Here is a 17,970-nt window from a genome sequence, read left to right on the forward strand (position 1 = left end):
GACTTGGTGGTGTCCCTGAAAAGGACGTCAAGGCTCTCTTTTCTACCTCCTCCATGTACAGGTTGGCAACAATAGGAGAAACTGGAGACCCCATAGCACACCCATGTTTCTGCCTATAATATTGCTCCCCATATGTGAAGTAGGTTGACTGCAGGCACAGTTTCAAGAGTTGACACAGTTGTTCTGTGGAAAGCGTGGTCCTGCTGGGTGGAGGCCTCCGGGTTCAACTGTCCCCCTCTTACAATGCTGTGATTGCTAGTATCACTCAGCCCTCTGTGAGTAGTAAACAGCCATCAGTGTGCTAATGACTCATTGTTAGGCTGATGGTCCTTCTTGAGCATGTGATCAGCTGGTTTTGGTTGTCAGCAGCAAACTGGTTGATCCACCCTGAGAAGGTGCTATTTAAGAGACTGAGCTGAAAACAGCACCTCAGACTGAGGAAGTCTCTTGGATGAGAGACGAAACGTTTCTACATTTTTTTTGCTTTGTTTTGTTTTTGTTTTTTTTGAATGTCCAGAGGACCAGATTGAACTTTTTTGGATTTTTCTACCTGGATTATTGAGCATGCATCAGGATGTTAAAGTCAGAGTCTAAAACCATCCTAAGATTTGTAACAGACCACTTAAGATATGGCTGAAGAGTCAAGATTTACAGGATCAAAGACAGTGGTAGAGCTAGGGCCAAACACAGTGACTTCAATTTTCTGATCATTAAATTTTTTTTATATTAGGTAAAAAGTTTGAAGCCATCCACACCTTGATGGCATCAAGATATTTTAACAGAGGACATACAGACCAAGAACTGTTAGGTTTTAAAGGCAGATAAATCTGACAGTCATCAGCATAACAATGAAATGAAAGACCATGTTTCCTCAGAATAGACTTCACCCGAAAGGGAGAAGATAGAGTGAAAACCAAAGGAGTCCAAGAATCGAGCCTTGTGGGAGTCCACAGGAAAGAGGCATTGACACAGATACACTATTTCCAGCCTTTAACACAGAAACTCCTGTCACTTTGGTAGGATTGAAGATAATTTGTTATTGTTGATTTGTTTTACAGATCAGTTCAAATAAACTTACCATCTCCGTTCAGCAAAATACTCTACACAGTATTTAGGTGCTCCCTGCTTATTGGGTCTCCTCTGCTGTGCTCTGTGCAGCAGGGTCATGACTTGAAAGTAGTCTGCATGCGCCCTCTGCTAGATACTGTTGTGGCTAGAATACCACGTCGTGTTCAAAACGGCGGAGGCGTCGCCCTTCGTATAAAAGATTTATTTGACACAACATGGGTTACAGATATTCAGAGACAAACAATTACATTAATAAGATATATGCATATAAATGGAGCATTAAGAACGAACCGCCTCGTGTGCGCCTCCCGGAAAATGCTCGGTGCGCGTGCGTCATTCCCGGCCTTTTATCCCCGTTTGAGAAGGCTAGCTTCCTGATTGGTTCAGCTTCTGTCGCTATGGTTACGATTTAGTCCGCCCCCTCAAGGACGTTAACGTCTATATTCCAGATAAGATTTCGGTACACCGAAATCGGCTTTTGTTTAAAGTTTAACTTGCTATACTTTTAGGGATACAAAATGATTCGTGTCTAAATTGTTTATATGTAATAATTAATAACTATTAATTATTACCTACCTCATGGGTGTTAATTCAATATCTGTTGAAGGCCTGGTGATTCTGTTTTTAAGGCAGATTCATCTTAGTTTCTGTGTCTGCGTTTAAACTGTTAACACCGTTTGTTTAACGTGATTATACCTTAGTGATAACACTGATTTGAAATAGTTGTTTATTTCTAGGAATAATTATATTATCTAACTTATGTTCGTGTTTTTATTTGGATCATGGTTATACTCTTAATTTGATTTTACTTAGTCAACCTATATTGTCTAAATTAAAGAGCTGTGTTCTACTTTATTTATGTTAATCAGTCTGCTCTCTGGCCTGATTTGATTGCTTGTAATTTATCAAATGTGAACTTGTAAAATTATCTTTAGCTACTATGAGATTATATTTAAAGGTCAACTAGTTAGAATTAGCAAACATTTTCTATAAACATAGTTCAACCTTGGAAGAAAGACACACACACACTTTATATGACATGACATTTGAGTGCTTGATAGGAATTATAAAAAGGTATAAAATATTAAATCCAACAATACATTGTACAATAATGGCTCATTCACATCATTTTAGTGGTGAAATTAGAAGTGTTTATATTGGTGCATAATGGGCCAATTATCACCGATACTGATAGGTCCCCAAGCGCCAATATCGGCCCTACCAATATATCCGTCAGGGTTTTAATCTTAACCATATACCTGTATGTTGTTGTAGGAGTGGATGAGGCTGTGATCGTCTCTCTGAAGTTTTCCAAGAACAGAATGGCCACGTTCACTTGCTCCATGGGCGTACAGCTGCCCAATGAGGCGATTATTGCAGGAACAAAGGGCACAATCAAGGTAGGCCATAAAAAGCAATGATTACATACACTCAGATGACCTGACATGCTAAAGGAATCCAACGTGTGTGCTGTTTTCATTGTGATATTACCCTATGTGCTCATTCTTTAGGTTCCTTTCCCAATGTGGTGTCCCACATCATTAGTGGTGAATGGAAAGGAGACCCAATTCCCACTGGCAGAACCCAGTTTGCCTCTGAACTTTTTAAATAGTACGGGGATGCGTTATGAAGCAGAAGAGGTGCGACAGTGTTTGCTCAAAGGTAATGTCAGCATGTTTTTGTCTGTATGCATGATGTTATTGGAGTGGATAGTAAATTTGGCATTTGTAAAACTTAACAAATGTTAAAATCCACCATAAAAGCAGTGAGGAGTGGCAGAAATCTTAATGTTTTTAGCTGTTTGTATCAGCCGACTGTCTGGATGGGTTTTGTTGCAGGGCTGCAGGAGAGCGCAGTCATGTCCCACGCTGACTCTCTCCTTCTAGCAGAGGTGGAGGATGAGATCCGCAGGCAGGTGGGGGTGGTGTACAGCCAGGACTGCCAGTAAATGTTCAACATGCAGACACAAACTCAATCATTTACTGACGTACTCAGGTTTGAAGTCATCCGGTTTGAATTCAAGTGTTGGTATTTTTCTTATTGAAACAACCAGTTTATAAGTGCTGACCTTTCTTTTCATAATGCCAGTGATTAGGGCAGTGGTTCCCAAAGCTGGAGTCACAAAACGCCACACTTGGGAGTCTTGAGATGTTTTCCAGAGCCAAAATTAAATTAAAATAATGATTGCCAATAGATTTTTTTTTTTTTGTCATGATTGCTATGAAAAAATAAACCTTGTTGTTCTAACAAAATAAAGTTAGTCTAATGTTTTTTTTTTTGCATCATGCTCTTATTTAATTGGCCGTATCATAGTGTTTGCATATGTTTAATTGGAGTCACAAATTTCTGTTGCTCTTATCCTGTAGGTCGAAAACATTTGGGAATTATTTCACCAGAGAGTGCAAACCCGTCATAACTCAGGCATTAGAGCAATGTTTATATAAATAAAAAAAAATAAAAAAACTTTACATATAACTATTTGAACTGCTGAAAACGAAATGCTGAAAAACATTTGATCATCTGCAAAATAAAGTTTCTAATATATTTCCTTAAATGCCAAGTTCGTTCATGTTGTCGTCTGACTTTGAACTTCTGGTTGAGCAGATCAACATGGGTAAACATTTGCATACTTAAAATTCATTGAGCAAAGTCACCAGGGCGAGTTAAACCACATTTTTTCATTAATTGCACAAAGCATGGAGCCAAACATGTTGATTGACTTTAAAAGAATCAAATCAAATTCATTTATATTGCACATTTTAAAACAACTGCTATCAGCCGAAGTGTTGCACACAAGACAAATGGTACAAAGACAACACCAACAAACACAATAAAAAAAACTGTTAAAAGAATGAGGTAAAAATAAAGCCAGTATAATAAAAAGCTCTCGTGCTGCATTAGAAGCCAAGGAGTACATAACAAAGGAAGGGAAGTGATGATTGTAGTGGCATTTTCACATTTGTTTATTTGAGTTAAAATTAAACTAACTGCAGTTGTGAGAGGCTGTCCTGGCTAACATCGTCATACAGAGAGGTGCAATCGTCCAGTTCGGAGGTAATAAAAGTGTGACTCACCCTTACTTTTTAAAAAAAATGCCTTATTTTACTACAAAACTAATCTGCTTCTCAAAGAGACATACAAGACCTTCAAGCTGCTTTAATCCCACATAAAGCAAGAAAATTATCACTTTCAAAACATATGAAATGGTTTCTCAACCCCAATATGAAACTAATAAACACTATTAAAACTTGCTGTATGTAATATTTGACTGTCATCAAGTTGTAAACGACTGATTTGTTTTTATTTGAAGTTATTAGCTTTCCACTTAAAAAATATATATATTTTACTGTTGCATAAACACCAAAAATGGCTTTTAGCAAATTAACAAAGCCATAAATGTTAGGGGGTTGCTGTACTTCAGTGGACAGTGCCATGGTGTCCTAATCCTGAGGATGTAGGTTCAAGCCCAGGTTGCATCAAGTAAAACAGTTGCCAAATATATTTAATAAGTTCACTCACTGTAGTGAACCCCCCAAGAAGGGAGCAGGTAAAACTATTAATGTTAACATATAAACGCAAATTAAACATAAATTTAGCCATACGTGTATCTTGGAAAGGAGGAGGAACAGAGCAAATGTGATCTGTTGTTTTGTAAGAGTCGAGGTTTGCTTTGTCGCCCCCTGGAGGCGGACAGCAGTCATTGCAGCTGCCTTCTGAGCAACATGGCAACCAGATGGGGGATCTGCAGTTCAGGAAGGATCAGTCACGACTTCACTGTGGCTCTGAAAACTCTTCCAGCTGAAGACCACCAGGTAAGAGCAGTCTGTCCGCAGCAGGACAGACGTAGTCCTCTGTTAATAAAACCGCAGAGACGCCAACGAGACTCCTTCTTCCGCATCACCTGCTTTTCCACGTGAATCTGCTGTTTGCTCTTCTTTTCATAGTTCTTACGAACGTATGATGTGTTAATTGGACTATTTAAATTCAGTCACGGGTCAGTGTCCAGTGAGTCGTAGTTTCTGTCCAAAGTAGCGGTGCCTTCACTTGGTTAACGCTATGCTAAACTTTTACCGTAAGTTACGGACTAAAGGGGAATGAACGATTCTGTGGTTCCCAACAGTTCTGCTCCACAAAATAACAAAGGTAAATGAGAAATTGCATTTACTGCAAAAATGCAGCGTGGATGCTTATTACAGAAGAATTAGCTGAAAAACAGCTGAAATTAGTTAAAAAAAAAACATGCTGAAACTATAGCTGAAAATATAGATAAGCGTCAGCAGGACAAAGCAGAAAGAGCATAAAGTTGAAAAGAGTGCAAAAAAAAAAAAAAAAAAAAGGCTAATATCAGCATTAAAACAGCTAAATGATAGCTGAAATGGCCTAACTGAAACTAGCAGAAAAAGCTGGAGGGAGTAGAACAAGTTGAAATGAGCAGAAATAATTTAATTAGGCTGAAAGGAGCAGAAATTACCATTACAAACTTGAATTAACTGAAAACAGCTGAAATTAGCTAAAATATGGCAGAAGAAAGCAGAAAGAACACATTTTCCCAATTAGGCTGAAAGAAGCAGAAATGAGCACGAAAAGTAGAAATTACCTGAAAAAAGCTGAAATTAGCATAAAAGATGACAAGTAGCTAAAAAAAGGCTGAAATAAGCTTAAACTACCAGAAGAAAGTGAAGAACACAATTTCCCTGAATTAGACTGAAAAAAAAGTTTAAATGAGTGCAACAAAAGTGGAATTAGCTGAAAAAGTTAAAACAGCTAAATAGTAGCGGAAATAGCAGAAAAAAAGCTGAAACTTGCAGAAATAAACTGAAAAAAAGTTTAGCTGAAATTAGCAGAAAGTTAGAAGAAGCACAAAAATGGTGTAGTTAGCGGATTTTTTTTTTAACTTGTGACTAATATAATGAACACATTCTTGTAGGGATTGATTTTTTTTTTTTAGATAATTTTCAGACATGTTGTTTTATGATCCACAGCGGGGTCCAGACCCTGCTTTGGGAAACCACTGCTCTAGATCACAATTAGAAAAGAGTGGGTGTGGGCAGTAATGGATAACAGCCATCTTAAGTGTAGACTTGTCTTTTCAGCTGAAGGACAAAATGAAAAGTGAAGAATCAAGTGTTTGTGTATGTGAGCGATGACATCTAGTGGAAAATGTAAAAAGTTACCACTATAAACTTTTATTCCCAGAACAGGATATTTATGCAGAAATATTTCATATAGTTGGAGCAAATGTAACATAAAGCAGGGTTTTTGTAATTCATGTGTTTTCTCAGGTTGTGGCTGTTGCAGCTCGGAAGTTGGAGGATGCTCAGGAGTTTGCCAATAAACACGGCATCCCTCGATCATACGGCAGCTATGAGGAGCTGGCCACAGATCCAAACATAGGTCTGAGTCTGTCACGTGTTGTGTTTGCCATAAAGCACCAGATCAAGGTGTACTTTATACTCACTAGTTGTCTTTTTGTTTTTGAATGCTGCACAGTCAATCTTGATTTTCTTCTTTTAATCGGTTGTTTTACCGCACTGCACAGTTTGGCCTTGTTCACCACGTTTCTCTGCTTTGATTTGTCATGTTCATGTGTAGATGTTGTGTACGTTGGGAATATCCACCCGTACCATCTGAAGACCTGTTCGCTCTTTACAAATGCCAAGAAGAACGTGCTGTGTGAGAAGCCTCTGGGCATGAACACCAGGGAGGTGAAAGAGATCCTGGACTCTGCTAAGAAGAACAACGTCTTCCTCATGGAGGTAAACGTGGAGCCGACTGATGGTCAATCACACAAAACCAGAACCCTACAATGAAAATATATAAAGTTGCTATGTCCGTGTTCTACAGGCTATCTGGACCCGCTTTTTCCCGGTCTCTGTGGAGATCAGGAGGCTGCTTGCTCTGGGGGAGCTGGGTGAAGTGAAGATGGTTCGATCTGAGTTTGGTCTGGCGCTGTTGCACAAACCCAGACTAGTAGAGAAGGAGTTAGGAGGAGGAGCGTTAATGAGTCTTGGCATGTACTGCCTGCAGTTTGCATGCATGGTGTACAATGGAGAGAGGCCAGAGAGCATCCAAGCCACAGGGGTCTGCCTGGAGACAGGTGATGTATTAATATGCAGCATTTACAGTAGCAGCATTTTCTTTTTAACAGAGAATAATAGTCTAACATTTAAAGCTTCTAATTTAGCCTGTATCTTTCTCATTAATTATTCTTTTTTAATTTTTTTTTCTATACCCTCTATGTAAACATAAGAGTCCCTGTTACACTTGTAAAGGTGTTTCAATACTAACCTTGTCACTTAAATTACATATTTGTCTTTCAGTCCATCTTTTTAAAATATTCATTTGTATGCATGGGGTGGCTGAGTGGTTAGAGCAGTCATCCTCCAATGCAAGAGTTGGGGGTTCAGTTCCACCAGCAGTGTCCCTGGGCAAGACACTGAACCCCTCCTTGCCACCGATGTGTAGGCCTGTCGCAATAAACAATAAATCAATTAATCGCATGATAAATGAAAATTATCGGCCTCATTTTCATTTATGCAACTGGTAGAGCTGCTGCCTCTCAGCGAGCAGGTCCTTGGTTCAAACCCCGGTCCAGGGGCCTTTCTGGGTGGAGTTTGCATGTTCTCTCCGTGCATGCGTGGATTTTCTCCGGGTACTCCGGTTTCCTCCCACAGACCAAAAACATGCATGTTAGGCTGATTGGTAACTCTAAATTGTCCCTGGGTGTGAGTGAGAGAGTGAATGGTTGTTTGTCTCATTTGTCTCTATGTGTCCCTGTGATGGACTTGCGACCTGTTCAGAATGTACCCCGCCCCTCACACAGTGATTTCTGGACATGGGCACCGGCGACCCCCGTGACCCAAAATGAAAGAAGCGGGTAAAAAGATAATGGATGGATGGATGGAATTTGTTATCGTGACAGGCCTACCGATGTGTGTCCCATTGGTGAAGGAATGTGATAAAGCACTGATTATAGTAGAGTGCTGTATAAATGGGTAACTGTAGTGTCAAGTGCTTTGAGTATTTTGACAAGATGGAAAGGTGCATTTACCATTTACCATGTATGTGTAGGAGTGGATGAGACGGTGGTTGTCACTCTGAAGTTCTCCAGGGGCAGAATGGCTGTGTTCGATTACTCCTCAAGACTACAGCTGCTCAACGACGCCGTTATTGTGGGAACCAAAGGCACAATCCAGGCAGGTCATCAGAGGCAGGTTGTGTTCACAAAAAAATGTGTTTAGTTGAAAACATTTTTTTTTCTCCCCAGATCCCTGCCCAGATGTGGTGCCCTACATCATTAGTTGTGAACGGGAAGGAGACCCAGTTCCCCGTGCCAGAACCCGGTTTGCCTCTGAACTTTTCCAACGGTACAGGGATGCGTTACGAAGCAGAAGAGGTGCGACAGTGCCTGCTCAAAGGTAATGAGACATTCAGCAAGTCTTCAGTTTGCAGGTACAGTGAAGTAGTCCCTCGTTTATCGCGGGCGCTAGGTTCCAGCGCACGCGCGATAAGTGAAAAACCGCAAAGTAGGGATAGTTGTACAAGTGAAGCGCAGCAGGAAAGCAAAGGGTTAACCCTTCACGAAGCTCTGCAGCACGGAGCAGAAATGTTCTTCTCGGTCAAGTACACTGCAACAACTGAACATAGAAGTTCTAAAATAATTAACTTTTAACACTTTTATACACTGCCTGGCCAAAAAAAAGGTCACACACTATTTTGTTGGACCACCTTTAGCTTTGATTACGGCATGCATTCACTGTGGCACTGTTTCGATAAGCTGCTGCAGTGTCAAGATCTATTTCCATCCAGTGTTGCATTCATTTTTTTTTTTTTTTTACCAAGATCTTGAATTGATGATGGCAGATTCTGACCACTGCACAAAGCCTTCTCCAACACATCCCAAAGATTCTCACTGGGGTTAAGGTCTGGACTCTGTGGTGGCCAATCCATGTGAGAAAATTATCTCATGCTCCCAGAACCACTCACAATTCAAGCCTGATGAATCCTGGCATTGTCATCTTGGAATATGCCTGTGCCATCAGAGAAGAATAAATCCATTGATGGAATAACCTGGTCATATTTCTATATTCAGGTAGTCAGCTGACCTCATTCTTTGAGCACATACTGTTGCTGAACCTAGACCTGACCAACTGCAGCAAGCCCAGATCATAACACTGCCCCAACAGGCTTGTACATATGATGGGTCTCCACTATCCTTCCAGTTTTTAATAATGTGTTGGACAGTTCTTAACCCAATTTTAGTAGTTTCTGCAATCTCCTAGGATGTTTTCTCTGCTTGATGCCAATGATTTGACCCTTCTCAAACAGACAGACATCTTTTCCACGACCACGCCATGTGTCTTTAAGAAATGGGAAGAAACTCATTGCATCAGTTGGGGTTAAATAACTTGCCAGCTGAAAGATGATCATCCATGCAGTAATTATTCAATAGGCTCGTACCTATTAGGTGGTGACTTTTTTTTGGACAGTGTATGTTGTGATTATGATTTTACAATGTGACATATCCAAAAACCTTCAATACAAATGCGACATACTTTCAATTTTAAGTTGGAAGACAGAAGTGGAGCGCTGCATCTGGACAGCAAAGGCTTCACGAAGCTGTTGCAGTGGCAGAAATGCAGGAGGGAACTTCTCCCTGCACCTGTGGGCTGCACACGGGTGCAAAATCATTAAAAATGTTTAAATAATCAATCCATGCTGCTCCTGCTTATGTGTCATGTCCCATCTTACTTTGAAAACCCGCAAGTGAGTCAGCGAAAGCCGAACTGCAAAGTAGTGAGGGACTACTCCATTCACTGAGTGCTCATGCAGATCGATCAGTAGGTGTCATCAGAAATGTTGAAAGTTGAGTTTCGTGTTTCCCTGCAGGGCTCAAGGAGAGTCCAGTCATGTCTCACGCAGACTCTCTACTCCTGGTGGAGCTGATGGATGAGATCCGCACACAGGTGGGGGTGGTGTACAGCCAGGACTCCCAGTAGAAGTTTAACACACTAACAACAACTTTGTAATGAAGAAGGACCTTATTGATCCAGCACTTTGTATTAATACACAAAAACATCATGTTTTCTTTGTAATAAACGTTTATGATAAATTGTCAATCAGGATAGTAATGTGCACTTTTTGTATTAGACAGTTAAAATGTTATTTAATTATGAACTTATTTAAAAAAAAGCCACTTATATTTGCAACATTCATTAAAAACACTAATTTTACATTTACCTTCAAACTGAAATACTTGATTTTAGAACTGATCAAAATAAGTTTAGTTCTTGGAGCAATTGTTCTTTTTTTTATTTTAATGATTTTTTATTTTTTTTCCCCCCATGAACAAACTTGTTTCAAATAAAATAAAAACAGGCAAGTTCAGATGGGTGCTCGTCTCTTTTATTGAAGGAACTCCAGTCTTGTGGGACAGGTTAGTACACCAGCTAAACACGTTATCCTTTTAAATATAGTTAAGTTCTTATACTCTATTATTACAATCAGAAGCATATTAGACTCACAGAGACAGTTACAGTGGATCACCAACACAGAAGACAAATTCTATCAGTCATTTTGCAGAGGACAGATTTTTATCACTCATCTGAAAAATACCCTAAAAAGGTGCAACCGTCTTAAACGCTCTGCCTCAAATAAAATCAGAATCCAAAGGAATTTAACGTTTTTATATCACACATCTAACAAAAAACAGTAACTCTCTCAAACACCTGCAAAACTATCGTTTCTTTGAAGTCAGACAAAATATATAATCCGATTCGAAAGTCTCAAAAACCAAACGTTCACTACTCAGAAGTCAAGTATAGTGTAGAATGTAACAATGTGCGGAGCAAACTGGGAGTGCAACACCAACATACGCTGAAACACATTCGGAGCTGGTAAATATGGGAGGACACTTATGCAGACAGCATTACGGAGCGATCTGTTTGGGTGAAGTCGAGGCAGCGCTGCAGTGGGGGGGTGGGGGCGCTCTTTGTTTCAGAACGCTAACACTTTGTTCGTTACGCCAGCAGGAGTGTGATAAGTAAACGGTTCCAACTCGCCGTTCAGGTCAATCGGCTCCACCAGCAGCTACACCCAAACAGGAGACGGGATGAACACGCACACACACACAAGGATGTATCCACTCAGACTTTACCAATCCAAGTGTTGGAGTGAATAAATACAGCAGTTTTTGGTCAAGGTGTATTAATCTGAGGCCCTGAAGACTGGTCCGATTGTGAAAAATCAAGGCTAAAGGAATGAAAACATTAAATGGAATAGTTAAGAACTTCTTCCCCATCCAAACAGCTCTTGGGCCACTGAGGCCCAACTTTAAAGCTCAACTCTATATCATTGTCTAAACTTTAAACAGCTGAGTCTGTGAGCCCTGACTGCATGAAAGGGGTTTAGGAGAACTAGTATGGAGAACTATGAACGACAGATGAAAGTGAAGGGAGGAAGCAGCACAGCTTGTGTTGGCTGCTCAGGCCACAAGAACCACACGCATGGTGTTGGTGTAACCGGAGCCGGGGCGCCAGCCGGTCAGGATGATCACAACGTCGCCCTCTTTGAAGAAGCATCTGGCCTTGCCTACAAAATGAAAAGCAAGATGTTTAATGAACCCGTCTGATTGTAGACGCAACTGAACTGAGGTTTAGGCCCAAACTTAAGAAGAAGCTGCAGTTTTGCCGTTAGGGCTGGGTGATATGGACCAAAATTAACATCAATAATTTTAAGATGAATCGCAATATATGATATAATCTCTTTTTTTAATAAATTTAAAATAATAAAAATATATTTCTGAGTCAAAGCTTTGTCCCACTTGTCACACAGGCACATTTATTAACAGCTGTAACTGGACAAAATGAATGTCTAAAAAAAAAACTATTTACATATATTAAAGGTTTTTTTTTTTTTTAGATATTTACATATATTAAATAATCCTCCTCAGCTGTGCCGCCTTCACGTTAGTAAACATATGTAAAGCAGCACTTGAGGGTCTGTTTGTATTCAGTGAGGGAGGAGGAGGGGGCCGCGTGAAGTTGTTGCAGACGGGACTAAAAGAACTACCATATTTTCCACCGTATTTTTCGCACCACCCTATAAGTTGCATCAGTCCAAATATGTCTAATAAAGTGGAAAAATCCATAAATGCATCGCTTCGCCGTATACGTTGCATCTATTATGCGTCACCTCTGACGCGTCGCGTTTGTTACACGTCGCTGCCGACAACCCAGAAATGTGGGCTGGTGTGTCAAAAATCGATTGGCTGCCAAATGGTAGCCGCGGGAGCAAGCACGAGAGAACTTTAAAAATAATTTAACAAGATTAACACTTAAAAACAATTATTTGTTTGCTCGAAATTATATTTAAGGTATGTCTCAGTCTAACTTTTGCTTATTAAATGCACTTTGACGGTCAAATCAACTGTATTTCAAAAGTCGATACGCGAAAGTCGGAACTTGCAAAGGGATGAGTCGCTGCTCATTTCTTTGAAATTTAACAAACGCCTAAAAACAATTTTTTTGTTTTGCTCAACATTATAGCAAAGGTGTGTCTCAGTTGAACTTTTACTTAATGAATGCACTTCAATGGCCAAATTAGCTGCATTTCCTGGGGTGGCACATTGAAACGAAGATGATTTGACTGTTGCTCTGAGAGCTGGACAAAGGTGGCAGTCTCTGGCAAGCCGATTGTGTCATTAATAGCCACTTTTACCTATTGCATGATAAAACGGCATGTTATACTCTGCTGCCATCTAGCAGCTGAAAAATGGTAGTGTTCAATATTTTCAGTCAGAATGAATGAAAACAGTCATATCTCAGCCAAAGATTGGTTTATAAATATGGGAACAAATCCATAAATACGTCGCTTCGGTGTATAAGTTGCAGGGCACGCAAATTATGCAAAAAAAATGCAACTTATTACAACAAAAAATACGGTACACAAATTTTCGAGTCTAATAATACTCAATGGCTGCGATAGAGCCATTTTTACCACCGTACATTGAAAAACTCATGATCCATCGTGTATACTGGATACATCGCCCAGCCCTATTTTCAGTTCTAAAGCTAACGAGCTGCTTACCCATTTCTATGGCGAAGTTGACACGCATGTCCACGTCCTCAGCCCAAACATCGTGGGCGGGCTTGGTGTAAAGGACGGGGAAGATCCCGCGGTACAGGTGGGCCTGACGAGCAGTCTGAGCATTACGGGTCACGGCAATGATGGGGGCACGGGGTCTGTACCTGGACAGCAGGTGGGCAGACCTGCAAAAACACGTACATGAACACAACTGACAACAGAAACACCCAACATGATCCACACTTTCTGTCATACATGAAGAAAGTGCTGATTCTAAATGCAAATTAATGCATACCCAGCTGGAAGTTTTTATGATTACGTGGCATTTCTGCTTTATATGATCATTGGAGGTTATTTGATTGGTCAGATTATTTTTGGAAAACATGCAGTTTATGCTGAGGCTAATAACATGCAAATATTGATCTGTAAAATTGTCCTTTTAGCACAGATATATTCACAGCGTAGAGCTATACGATAGGCCAAAATAACAACATATTATAATTAAAAAATTTAAATTATTCCATAGTATTTCTACTCTTGCTCTGAAATACTGTATTAAGTGTAATAATCTTAATACGGATAATAGTAAAAGCAATGTTGCTTCATATCAGTGCTACAGCAGCCGGATACACCAGACCCAACAATTCAGAAGAGCTGAAGGCCACCATCAGAGCAACCTGGGCTTTCAGAACACCTGAGCAGTGCCACAGACTTAAATTTAGTATGCACGGCTTACAGTAAGGTGTGTTCTATAGACCGGCTATTACGGTAATTTTAAGTCTCGATGGGACCAAATGATTTGCTTGGATGTCTGATCACAAAAGAAAACATTTCAGCCTTCTTCCCATTATTGTGCCATTCAGTTCACTTCTATGACAGGTGAAATTAATTGGTGTCAATTTTTACAGCCACTGCATTCACATGTTTAAATGTTCATAAAAATCACATGAAAGTCAAACAAGACACTTTAATCGGGCTTCCCCCATTCCCCACTTTCACTCTTATAAATCGTTATTGTCTGTCCACTCTATTAAGCGCTCTCACACATACACACACACACAATTAAAGGGGAGATCTCAGAGGGCACGTTGGGAGCTGGAGGTAGAATTAGGATGATTAACTCTGGTATGAGGTTGGAAACGGCTTACCTTCAGGAGTAGAACCACAACCCTGTTATCTTTCTTACCTCCCACTCTTAGTCAGAACAATGATGCCAGTAGCGCAGCACTTGAAGGACGCTTCAACAGCTCCAATTGCTACAGCGTCTGCAGGGTCTCCGGTCAGCTGGGTGGTCTTCCTCAGCTCTTCGAACAGCTGTCTGTGGAAGGTGGCTGCTTCTGCCTCTCGTGCTATCTAAGCCCCGAAGGGAAGGGTGGGTCGGGGGTTACTTTCAGTCACACTACACAACTACACACAGAGGCATTCACACCGGTGGGAGTAACTGGCAAACTTGCAACTAGACTTCTGGCTGAGAAGTAAATCTGATGTTTAAAGCATCGATCACGTTCTAAAAAGTATGCGTTTTATTGTATAAAATCCATTTTCATGTCTGTAATTGTTTAGAGAAAATAATAAAAAAAAGAATAAGTAAATAGATGATAAAACAAAGTCTAGTTGGGTTATTTGCCAGCTCTCCCAGTTACTTTATCTGACAATTCCTGCCTGGCCCTACTCTCCCTTTGTGTCTCTAAAATAATCCAGACTTCCAACGGAGGCTGAGTGCCAGATAACCTGCCTACCTTCCAGAGCCCGTGAGCACAATGATCGCCGAGGCTAAACTCTTAAAGGAGGCCTCGACAGCGCCAATTGCTATGGCCTCAGCGGGGTCGCTGCAGTGCGGCGTGGAACGACGCAAGTCCTCGAACACCTGCCGGTGGAACATGGCTGCCTCGGCCTCGCGAGCGATCTGGCACAACGGCAAGACGCATCGGGCAAAGGCATTTCCACACCAGGTACGCACATAAATGTGAAAGAAAAAAAAAAGATGTAGGGGGAAAACAAAGGGGGAAAGAGGGGAAAAAAAAACAGATGGAATCAGTTAAAGAGAAAACCAGAAGTTAAAGAGAAAGGAACAGATAGAAATGGGTTTAAAATGGACAACCAGAGGGAAAGTTTAGGTGTGCAGTTCGTGGAAGGGGAACAGGGAGACAAAGGTTAAAATGGGCACCAACCTAACCAATAACATGATGTTACATTTAAAACATTGAAAAACAGCTTAATCTAAATTAAGCTAAAATACTGTGAATACACTATTTTGGAAAGTGCAAGCATTTCACAATAAAGTAAAATATAATTTGTCACATTTGGGCTTCAGTAAATAAAATGGGGAAAAAATGTGACTTTTGTAATAAATAAATAAAGGTTTAGATGCCACATACAGTTTTGATGAGGTAGTTAAAAAATAAGTCAGCCAGGAGAAACAGAGAAGCATTGGATTACTTGTTAGAAATGATGGCTTAAGTTAGTCTAAATGATTTTTCCCTTCAGTGCTCGGCAACTGATATACAGCTGTGCTTACTCTGGATTCTGAGCTATGCGATACAGCTTCAGCGTAAGTGCAACAGGCTCTAAATAGGAGCATTAGGAGTGCTGAGTCACCGAGACATCTGCATTGTGGCTGAGAATCAGCAGAGGTTAGTGAAGGACAGACATGGCAGCAGTAAAAGCATTGCCCCTTCATGAAATTGATACCAAATACGATTTTGGCAAAAACATTCATTTAGACTGATTTAGTCACGATATTTAATCCAAGTATTCAAATGTTTGCTTTTCTGCATCTGTCCCTGACTGGAAAAACACAAGTGAGCAGATCACAAACAAATTTAGAAAAAAAAAAAAACAGACTCAAGGAGTGCATCACACGAAACTGCTGTTTTAGTGTCTGTAAATAATGTGATATAATGTTTGAAAGAAGGATTCAATAAGCCTGATGGGCAGATTGAATCCTTGTTGGGAGAATTGTGCACGTTTTCAGATTTCACTGCAAACATAGATGTGATACAGAACATCAGTCAGTGAATTCATTAGATTAACAAGAACAGAAAAGACTGTGGTTTTGAAGACGTGCCAACATGCCATTTTAGTAAGTAACATGCACAGAGTAGACATTATGCAGAGGTTCATGTGCTTGCAGCTCCTACAGAGACTGCATTTTCTGCACCACAAATATAAATTTGTAATTATGCTGATGAATTTTCTTCCAATTACAGCAAGTCATGTGATGATTATTGATTTAAAATGAAATCAAAGTGAATCTAACTGCATAATCACTGGAATCAAGGACGCGTAAGATGCAGTGATGCATGTGCCGACATCAGCTTCAGCATTTTGAAGCTCAGCAAAGTGAGATCAGAGAGGCAGCATCAATGAGCAAAATAAACAACATGCAGATGTTTTTAGTTTATCACAACAGAATGTAAAGTTTGAATCTTACTGATCTTTTCATAGATTTGTTTTTAAAACTGTATTACAAAATATAAAAGCTCATGTTCATTGGACCTACAATCATCAAATGATGTATACTTGATTCAATAGTGGAAACAAGTTTTAAGAGTGTGACGTGAACTCAAGAACTCACCATGTGCTGCGTGCGAACAGCCTCCAGAGGGTAATCTCCCTTGGCGGTCTCACCGCTCAGCATGATGCAGTCCGCTCCATCCAGGACAGCGTTGGCTACATCACTGCCCTCAGCACGGGTGGGTCTAGGCTTCTTGATCATGCTCTCCAACATCTGCAGTTTAGCAACATTTTACAGGCGAGAGCAGCCACTAAATTAATTCAGCCATCTACTAAAATCACATCCCTGAAGGTAAATATATCCAAAAATAAATAATAATCCAGTCTTCCTGAATGGTAATCTGACCTGAGTGGCACATGTGATTGGTTTGCCAGCTCTGTTGCAGCGACCAATCATCATCTTTTGGGCAAGGAAGACCTTTTCTGTGGGGATCTCAATACCCAGGTCACCGCGGGCAACCATGATGCCGTCGCTGGCCTCCATGATCTCATCAAATCTGTAAAACCAGCAAAAAAGCTGCAAATGGTGACTTCTAGTTGCAAGATTATTTCAAACAAGTTTGGCTCATAATACTGTTTTAGTGAGACTTCACAGCTTCAACTGTGGGTTCATGTTTGGATGAACCGAAAACACTGAACATTTATTATCCCTCAGTGGTAAATGACCCGACCTCATCCACACAAATCGCGTTGCTCTCATACACACCTGCGGACACCCTCGTGGTTCTCCAGCTTGCTGATGATCTTGATGTGTTTGCCGGGCTCTCCCAGCACATTTCGGACAGCATGCACATCTGCCGCTTTACGAATGAAGGAGGCAAAGACCATGTCGACTCCCTGCTCGACACCAAACTGCAGGTCCTTAATGTCTTTATCTGAAACAGCAGGCAGGTCTACGGCAGCACCTGGGAGATTCACTCCCTTCTTGCTGCCAAGGGTGCCACCATTCTCAATCTCACACATAAGATAATCAGAGCCTGGAGGAAAAGGAAAAAGATATATAGGTTGAAGTACTACACACTTCACAGGGAAGTAGGTGCACGTTTGCCACTTTTCCTCTCACCAATCTCCTTGACCTGCAGAGACATGAGCCCATCATCAATGTAGACTTTGCTGCCAACTTCCACCACTTTGGTAATGTTCTTGTAGTCGAGCCAGAGGATCTCATCGCTGCAGTTGTCCTGATAAGCATCATCTAAGGTAACCTTGATCATGTTGCCTTTCTTCAGCTCCACTTCAGCAGTGCCACTCTGAAAGTAAAATATGTTATTGATGTGACAATTTCTTTTTTATTAATATATA

General features: G+C 40.6%; 3 protein-coding genes across 3 annotated transcripts in view; 2 read left to right on the forward strand and 1 right to left on the reverse strand.

Annotated features, from left to right (window-relative positions):
- The window catches only part of LOC119430127 (trans-1,2-dihydrobenzene-1,2-diol dehydrogenase), an 11,443-nt gene extending 8,185 nt beyond the window's left edge, over positions 1 to 3,258 (forward strand). The window contains exons 5-7 of the mRNA XM_037697564.1: positions 2,344 to 2,468; positions 2,580 to 2,730; positions 2,907 to 3,258. Coding sequence (XP_037553492.1) covers positions 2,344 to 2,468; positions 2,580 to 2,730; positions 2,907 to 3,016 — 386 coding nt within the window. The 3' untranslated portion in view covers positions 3,017 to 3,258. The remainder of the gene's footprint in view (positions 1 to 2,343; positions 2,469 to 2,579; positions 2,731 to 2,906) is intronic.
- Positions 3,259 to 4,787: 1,529 nt separating this feature from the next.
- Positions 4,788 to 10,102, forward strand: LOC119430128 (trans-1,2-dihydrobenzene-1,2-diol dehydrogenase). Its single transcript, XM_037697566.1, has 7 exons — positions 4,788 to 4,880; positions 6,351 to 6,462; positions 6,661 to 6,824; positions 6,913 to 7,165; positions 8,140 to 8,264; positions 8,336 to 8,486; positions 9,958 to 10,102. The coding sequence occupies exons 1-7, from the start codon at positions 4,791 to 4,793 to the stop codon at positions 10,065 to 10,067; spliced, it is 1,005 nt and encodes a 334-aa protein (XP_037553494.1). The 5' UTR covers positions 4,788 to 4,790; the 3' UTR covers positions 10,068 to 10,102.
- A 349-nt stretch (positions 10,103 to 10,451) lies between these two features.
- Positions 10,452 to 17,970, reverse strand: part of LOC119423517 (pyruvate kinase PKM) — a 17,137-nt gene continuing 9,618 nt past the window's right edge. Inside the window, exons 3-9 of the mRNA XM_037690918.1 lie at positions 17,732 to 17,916; positions 17,375 to 17,645; positions 17,015 to 17,165; positions 16,730 to 16,882; positions 14,339 to 14,505; positions 13,156 to 13,337; positions 10,452 to 11,658 (exon numbers count right to left, since the gene is read on the reverse strand). Of these exons, the coding sequence (XP_037546846.1) occupies positions 11,552 to 11,658; positions 13,156 to 13,337; positions 14,339 to 14,505; positions 16,730 to 16,882; positions 17,015 to 17,165; positions 17,375 to 17,645; positions 17,732 to 17,916 (1,216 nt within the window). The 3' untranslated portion in view covers positions 10,452 to 11,551. The remainder of the gene's footprint in view (positions 11,659 to 13,155; positions 13,338 to 14,338; positions 14,506 to 16,729; positions 16,883 to 17,014; positions 17,166 to 17,374; positions 17,646 to 17,731; positions 17,917 to 17,970) is intronic.

This window comes from Nematolebias whitei, chromosome 2 (assembly GCF_014905685.2).
Source record: "Nematolebias whitei isolate Nwh7 chromosome 2, NemWhi1, whole genome shotgun sequence".
In the NCBI taxonomy this organism is placed as follows: Eukaryota; Metazoa; Chordata; class Actinopteri; order Cyprinodontiformes; family Rivulidae; genus Nematolebias; species Nematolebias whitei.

Coding starts and splice junctions, on each gene's coding strand:
- LOC119430128 (XM_037697566.1), top strand. CDS start 4,791: ATGGCAACCAGATGGGGGATCTGCAGTTCAGGAAGGATCAGTCACGAC. Junction 4,881..6,350: donor TTCCAGCTGAAGACCACCAG/GTAAGAGCAGTC, acceptor GTGTTTTCTCAG/GTTGTGGCTGTTGCAGCTCG. Junction 6,825..6,912: donor ACAACGTCTTCCTCATGGAG/GTAAACGTGGAG, acceptor CGTGTTCTACAG/GCTATCTGGACCCGCTTTTT.